Consider the following 8,387-nt stretch of genomic DNA (forward strand, 5'->3'; position numbering starts at 1 on the left):
TGAACGTGGATGCCCCATGGGCAACTTAAAACCAACCAACCCCTAACCAAACTCACTGTGTTTACCCCACTCTCCAAATGTTTCTTTCTCCTTTCTCTGTCTTGGTGAGAGGCATTTCCACAGCATCCTCATCTCTTATCTCAACTTCCATCTAATCACTCTCCCTAGTCCACCTGAGGTCAGGTTGGCACTATTTCTTACCTGTGTGTTGAGAAGACTGTTTCCTTTCTTTTGCCTGATTCCTGGGTCCCTTTCTTAGAAATAATGCCTGAGTGGAGCTATCCCTCTGGGGAGGGGGAGGGGGTGGCATTGGCCCACTTGATGAGGACCATGGGAGGGTCTGGCCCTACCTTTGAAGGCTGGTGGGCCTGGCCTTGCCCTTCCTGTTGGAGGCCACTAAAGGCCTCCAGCCCCCTGAGGGCTCTTGTGCTGGACCCAGGAAGTCCCCCCACTACTCTGCGCCTTGCATCCTTGGTTTTCTCTGATCCCTCCTCCTACAATTTGGGGATAGTAAAAGATAACTCTGAGGGGTCAGGACCATCTGGGAACAGCAGAGGTGGGGGCACTCTGCTTTGAGAAGCTCAGCTGGTGTTGCAGGTACTTTCATCCAGACTGACAAGCCACCTGCCATTGATGGCTCTGTTTTTGGTAAATTTTTATTTATTCTAATTAGGTATATAAGACAGCAGAATGCATTTTGATTCATTGTACACAATTGCAGCACAACTTTTCATTTCTCTGGTTGTACATGATGTAGTGTAGCACCGTATGTGCAATCATACACTTACCTAGGGTAACAATGTCCATCTCATTCCACCGTCTTTCCTACCCCAAAGCCCCCTCCCCTTCCCTCCCTCCTGTTTGCCCAATCAAAGTTCCTCCATTTTTCCCATGCCCCCCCCCCCATTATGGATCAGCATCCACTTATCAGAGAGAACATTTGGCCTTTGGTTTTTTGGGATTGGCTTACTTTGCTTAGCATGATATTCTATAACTCCATCCATTTACCTGCAAATGCCATGATTTTATTCTCTTTTAATGCTGAATAATATTCCATTGTGTATATACCACAGTTTCTTTATCCATTCATCTATTGAGGGGCATCTAGGTTGGTTCCATACTTTAGCTATTGTGAATTGAGCTGCTATGTACATTGATGTGGCTGTGTCACTGTGGTATGCTGATTTTAAGTCCTTTGGGTATAGACCAAGGAGTGGGTTAGCTGGGTCAAATAGTGGTTCCACTCCAAGTTTTCTGAGGAATCTTCATACTGCTTTCCATATTGGCTGCACCAATTTGCAGTCCCACCAGCAATGTGTAAGTGTGCCTTTCCCCCCACATTCTTGCCAACATTTACTGTTGTCTGTATGCTTGATAACTGCCATGCTGACTGGCGTGAGATGGCCCTTTTGATGGTGTTCATTCCCTTTTCACCCCAGAGCCCAATCTATGCAGTGCTTCTGAGTGGAGGGGACCTCTTCCTACTAACTGCTGCCAGACTGCCTAATTACCAGTCTATCCTTTTCAAAAGACTATGTGCATCTGAGTGTGTGTGTGTGTGTGTGTGTGTGTGAGAGAGAGAGAGAGAGAGAGAGAGGATAGTGAAGGCCAGAGAGGGATTNAGATTGAAGGCAAGGGTATTCTATGCAAGTAGACAAAAGCCCTAGTCAAGGGCTTGGGTTGTGGCTCAGTGGTAGAGGGTTTGCCTCACACATGTGAGGCACTGGATTTCATCCTCAGCACCACATAAAAATAAATAAACAAAACATTGTGTCCATTTACAAGTTAAAAAATATTTTAAAAAGTGACTAGTCAATAGTGTTTAGCTTTTAAAACATTTTTAAAAATGAAAATCAGATATCTAAACAAAAGTAGAGAAAATAATATTAAAACATCTATCCTTAGTGGATATTGTGGCACACACCTGTAATCCTAGTGGCTTGGGAGCTGATGCAGGAGGATTGTGAGTTCAAAGCCAGTCCCAGCAACTTAGCAAGACTCTAAGTTACTCAACGAGACCCTGTCTCTAAATAAAATATAACAAAGGGCTGGCGATGTGGTTCAGTGGTTAAATGTCCCCTACCCCAGGGTTAAATCCCCAACACCAAGAGAAAAAAAATTACGCTTCATAAATCTTCAATAGTTGTCAAAATTTTACTGGTTTATTTTAAAATTAGGGGAGGATTTACAGATGTGACCAGAGGGACCTAATGTTTCTTGAAGTGAGAGAAGGAGGAACACCTACCTAAACTTGCTCAGACAGTAACTATTTCCATCTCTGTCTATCTTGTTCTTATATTTCTTTTTTCTGCTCTCATTTTATTTTTCTCTCTACAAAGTCACACAGATTTAATTCAGCTACCACTTCAACTTCCTTTGAGCAACCTGAAATTGTCATCAAATTTCTCTGAAAGCACCTCATGCTAGTGCCCCTTTTGCTACCCTGTCCATTCCAAGCTGCAGCATTGCCCTGCTCTGAAGGGGACAGTGTAGCTTGAAGGAGGACGGGCAATGTGGAAGGGCCCAGTTGTGTCCTGAGCTGTGGCCCCGAGGGCAGGGTCATCACCTAGGCATGATGGTGGAAACAGTAGGAAGTTACAGTTGATGTTTATAGGATTTTTGTTTCATGCCTCATTTGGGAATTCTTTTTCACTCAATCCATAAAGAAATATATTGTTGATTGAACAGAGTCCAGAGGAAGGTGTCTTGGTGGTGTTTTATTTGCTCAGTGAAAGACCCATCAAGGACCTAGGCTCCCTGTTTCTTGACCCTTTTAACAGCATGTAGGTGTTCCTAGATTTGATGGTATGGATGATTCATCCCTTTTTGTGAAGAAATAAAAAGTAATTATTGTATTAAAATGAATTGTTTTAGTGCCTAGTAACTCAGATTAATTTGTGAGCTCCTTGAGAACAGAGACCTTGTCTTAAAATTCTTTGTATACCCATCATCAAACCCAGTACCTGGTATACTCGAGGTGCTCATTAATTTATTCAAGAAATATTTCCTGCTAAGTACTATAGTGGAGGGAAACACAGGAATTCAAGGCATCTAGTCCAATCTGTGGGGTGGATTGGAGACAACAAGCCCTTTCTCGGGATTAGTACACCTGACCTTTGTCCCTGAATCACTCATGGGGATGCATAGTTAAGTTCAACGATCTTTAATGAGTATTGATTATGTGCCATACACTGGGATGACACAGATTAATCATAGTTCTCACTTTCAAGGGGCTTCTAGGAACAGTAAGGGAGGCAGAAAAGCCATTTCAGCAGGGGAGGGGCAGCTGGGTATGCTGGGTGGGTCAGGAAGGAGCAGGTTTCATGGGCTTTGGGGAACAACTAAGTCTTTGATTGAGATTTGAAGGACGAAGGGGCATCAGTTGGCCAAGAAGTAGAAGTGACATCATAGGCTACTATTAATGCTAGTGCCACTGCTTCAGTTTGCACTGCTGTATATCAAGTAATGTTTAGGTTATTTTCTGGTGGTGCAGGAATTCTATGACTGAGCTGGCTTTGCCTTTCTGCTTTACTTTACCTTATTTGGTTCTGGGAACTCCTTCTATTTCTATCCCTCCTGGCTCTGTGGCCAAAGAAGTTTTGTTTGGGTCCTCTAGTGACCTTCTGCTTGCCAGTGTCCACATTTCTGACAGTGCTCCAGATGACAAATGGAATCCCCCATGAGGGGGCAAAAAACATCTACAAACACTGCAGGACTGCCATGTCCCAGAAAACCTTAGGATCTGTTCCATGTTTCTGACCACCTAGAAAAGGGGGCAGTGAGAACCATGGAGAAGTCCTCATAGGGAGGCATGGGTCCACAAGGTGCATAGTGAGATGACTGGATTCTTGAAAGAGGTCAGGTCATTCCTGGTGGGCCACATCATCCCCTTCTACTTGATGGGCTATTGCTTCATCGGTTGGGGCTCTCCAGGAGTCTCTTCAGGGCACCCTTTACTTCCTTGTTCCTCAGACTATAGATCATAGGGTAGAGCATGGGGGTTACATTGGTGTACATTAAGGACACAATTTTGTCTTGTTCTGGGGTGTAGCAGGATTTGGGGCGAATGTAAATGAATATTGCACAACCATAGTGTAGAAGAGACACCAACAGGTGGCCAGCACAGGTGGAGAAGGCTTTGCTCCTGCCTTCAGCAGAGTGGATTCTGAGGATGGCAGCAATAATGAATCCATAGGAGAGCAGGATCAGCAAGAAGGGAATCAGCAGGATGAGCATGCAGACAAGAAAGACTGCAATCTCATTGGCTCGTGTGTCAGAGCAGGCCAGGAATAGCACAGCAGGAATGTCACAGAAGAAATGATTAATCTCATGGGACTGACAAAAGGGCAGGAGGAATATGAGTGCGGTAAGGGTGAGTGAGAGTGCAAAGCCACTGATGCATGCAAGAACCAGCATCTGCAGGCAGAGGGCCCTTGTGATGATGAGTGTGTAGCGCAGGGGGTTGCAGATGGCCACAAAGCGGTCATAGGCCATAGCAGCCAGCAGGAAACACTCAGCTCCACCCAGGGCGATGAAGAGGTGCATTTGCAAGGCACAGCCCAGGAAGGGAATCCGCTGGTTCCTGGACAGGAAATTGGCAAGCATGTTGGGGACAATGACTAATATATAGCAAATTTCAATGGTGGACAGATTCCGGAGAAAGAAATACATCGGGGTCTGGAGACAGGTGTTAATGAGGGTGATGAGCACAATAGTTGTGTGTCCTGCTAGGGTGATGAGGTGCATGGCTAGAAAGAGCACAAAAAAGAAGATTTTCAGTTCTTCCAAGTCCCCAAAGCCCAAGATAATAAACTCAGAGCTTAAGGTGTGGTTTTTCTGCAATGTGTCCATCCTATATTCTCCTTTATAGAATTCCTGGGCTGAAAAGAACAGCTTGCTAGCAATTCTCCAAGCTGTGGGGCGCTATGGAGCTCTTTCCACAGATGGGAGTGCAGCCAGCGTTTTTAGGCTTAGCCTTTGCTTTCATTCTATTAGCTTTCCAATTCTGCCCACTCTTCATGGAGAATGAAGAACTGCTGACATGAGGTCACTTTGGTTCACCTGCTGAGTTATTACAAAGATGAACCAAGATGAGGGAATTCTAATATGAAGTTATTTTTCATAGACCTAATGACACTGTTTCTATCCGAACTGTCCTACATTTTGAAGAATTGTGTGCGGTGGGAGTGAGAGGCTAAGGTTGATGAAATCAGTAGGTTGAAATGGAGACTGGGCCTGCAGGGTCACTGACATTGCTGTAGGAAATTCCTGTAGGAAGGAAGGTTTGGTTAGTTCATCTTACACACTTTTGACTTTGTGCATTAGTTATATTATCCTTACTACCACTACCAAACTCCCAAGATTCCTGCAGCTGACAGGCTGTGAACAGTACAGTAGAAAGGAAGGACACATAACCTGCAGTAACTGCCACCTTTCCACTGTTTGGGCTCCTCAGTTGCAGGGAAGCCTTAGTTTTATGTGGTACCTCCTTCTAGACACCTTCCCTGGCCTCTTCAGTTGCTCAGATGGGTTGGTCCCTTCCCTATGTTCCCATAGTACTCTGGGCTTCCCCAATCATGTTGTTTATCACTAAGTTCTATAATTTTTTTTGTATTGGGTTTGAGCCCAGAGGTACTTAACCACTGAATTTCATCTCCAGCCCTTTTAATTTTCAGATGGGGTCTCGCTAAGTTACTTAGGGCCTTGCTAAATTGCTGAGGCTTGCCTTGAACCCAAGATCCTCTTGCTGCAGCGTCCTGAACTGCTGGGATTATAGGCATGTGCTACTGTGCTGAGAAAATTCTGTAATTCTTTATTTTTCTGTCCACTTCAGTAGTTTGTGAGCTTCAGGATGGCAAGAATGGTCTTATTCTGCCTCTCACATAGAGGCTAGCACCTGTTAGAAGTATAAATAAATGTTGAATTAATATTTGTTGCTCATTTCTGCATCTTCCACGATTAGTTCCAGGTCAGGCATAGAGAAGAACAGAGAGCAAAGGGCTGGGCCGGGTTGCAGGGTAGGAATGACCAGGACAGAGTCAAGAGAGGTCAGGGACAATGGGGAGTGGAATGTGACATACCTCTGGTTGATTTGCTTCCCAGATTTCAGGGACATTCACTTCCTCCTTGCCTTGAAAAGACCTAAGTTACAAACAGGAAACCTTATTTTCAGCCTCTAATTTATTCTTGTGCATCCATTTTCATAGATAAATAGAAAAAAGTTTCTAAAGATTTTAGAGATTTAGCAAATCAAGAATTAATAAGGGTTAAGGGCCCTGTGTGGATGGTGTTGCCACCTAAATGAGCTTACTTCTTCAGGACACAGTGTTTCTACTGGAAACTCTGAGGCTCAGTGTGGGGCCAATGAAACCACAAAACCAATTTTGATGATAGCTTTGCTTGGTATAGATGGTGGTTGCGGTTTTTGTTTCCCAGTCAGTTGCACTTGAAGTCTTTGAGATGGACAGATCCCTAGAGAACAATGTGTCCACTCTTCACTTCAAAGTAGATGGTCACAAAACCTTTCCCTGGTGACCCACCCCTTGGTCCTCTCCCCACTTGCTGGCCCTGTCCTAAAACCCACAATAAGTTCCTGTCTGAAGTCCTCTGTCCTGATAGAGGCCAACCCAGCCTGAGATCACACTCCTTCTGTGACCCAGCTCAGCTTCCCATTCTGCACATGCTCAACCTTCTCAAGACCCCCTTCATCCTCCCTTGAAAACTCTATGAGTGAAAATATGCTTCTTGTTTTTTTTGTGTCTGTCTTGGCTTTAGCTTTGCTACACCCCATCACTTTCACCCTTTTCTAGCATGTCAGTGTGCTGCAGAGATGTGGGGATTGCTTTGTTTTATTGCACCCTAAACCTTAAAAATACTGAAAAGTACAAAGATGTTAGTAAAAGTTACATATGATCCAAACACAAGTAAGAAGTGAAAATCAATGTCAAAGTTTCTGCTCCTTCAGTCCTTTCCCCTACCCTTCAGAGAGAACCATTCTTAGCAGTAAGCAGCATTTCCTTTCCATCTGTCTTGCGCAAAGAAATGCACACTAATGGACTCATATGCACCACACACATATGTACACACAGTCACACAATCATATGTATACAGACACGTAAAGACACACACCTGCACATACTCACACATGCACACATGCACAAACAGGCACACTCATATAAACATATATAATCAGCACAGTCACACATTAAAATATGAATGAGATCATAATATACACACTGCTCTTATTCTTGGAATAAGCCATGTATTAATATGTCTGGTACAGGTTCTCAAAAAGCACATAGTGATTTACTTCATTCTTTTTAAGTGCTGCATTGCATAGGATGGATGCATTACAATTTGATTTATTGTGATAAAATAAAATATTAATAGCACATATATATTAATAATATATAAATGAAATCAAATAAAAAATACTGAAGGTAATCATAATTTAATCACCATTACTACTTTGACATTGAAACAGTTTGCTATTTTTTCTTATTATACTCCATGGTATAAAGCATATCCCAGCATAGAGCACAGAGCAGCGGCCAGACTGTGAAGGCTGCTAGGGTGTCCTTTTCTGCTCCTTTTTCATGTCACTGAATAGTCCTAGAGAAGAGGCCTAGGGTTACCTTGGAGAGCCAGATTGATGCCTGAAGTAGAAACCTGGGGAACAATCCTGCTAGAGATCTTGCTGCTGTTGGCAATCCTAAGAAGGATGAAGAGCCCATCCTTAGGGGAGTAGTGGCATGACTGAATGGCTAGAACCTGGCAACACAGCTTCCCAGAGCCCAGATGGTGGCTTTCCAGCCCGTATGGACCACAGGGAACAGCCCTCTGAAGTATTGCTGATGACTGTTAGGATGGGAAGTATCCTTAGAGGAGTTGCCGCAGTCTGTAACTTGCATTTAATAGCAGTGAAAGCAGGACTCAGGAAGTCCTAGGAGAGGTGAGGACACAGAGGGGACCGTCTCCTTAGGTCACACATCTGAATTCAAACCTAAACCCTAATGGCTACTATTTTATTTGTAAATCTTGCATATGCTGCAGGTCTTGACAATGTTGTTTAAGTCAAATCTGCCACAATTGTAGTTCCAATTATGCAGTTACCACTGTGTGAAGAGGCTGCCAGGCTGAGTTGAGAGGCAGAAAACTTATGAGTTTGGCTTGGGTGCAATTCAGTGATCAAGCCATGCTAGAGGAGTGGAACCTGAGACTGGCGGCCTCTTAGGTACCACCCTCCCCCCTGCTGAGATTCTGTGCATTTGTGTCATAACTATGAGATGGTATGGGTGGGGATCTCAAGATCTCCATTGTAGTCTTCAAACTCATGGTCATCAAAGTGGCTTACTCCATTGAGTGAGTGACATGGGGAATAAATTATG

General features: G+C 44.0%; 1 protein-coding gene across 1 annotated transcript; it reads right to left on the minus strand.

Moving 5' to 3' along the window:
- Positions 1–3,912: 3,912 nt before the first annotated feature.
- Positions 3,913–4,851, minus strand: LOC107160296 (olfactory receptor 10V1-like). Its single transcript, XM_015506973.1, has one exon. It carries the CDS (start codon positions 4,849–4,851, stop codon positions 3,913–3,915), a length of 939 nt encoding a protein of 312 aa, XP_015362459.1.
- Between the last annotated feature and the right edge of the window lie 3,536 nt (positions 4,852–8,387).

This window comes from Marmota marmota, unplaced genomic scaffold (genome assembly GCF_001458135.2).
Source record: "Marmota marmota marmota unplaced genomic scaffold, marMar, whole genome shotgun sequence".
NCBI lineage: Eukaryota > Metazoa > Chordata > Mammalia > Rodentia > Sciuridae > Marmota > Marmota marmota.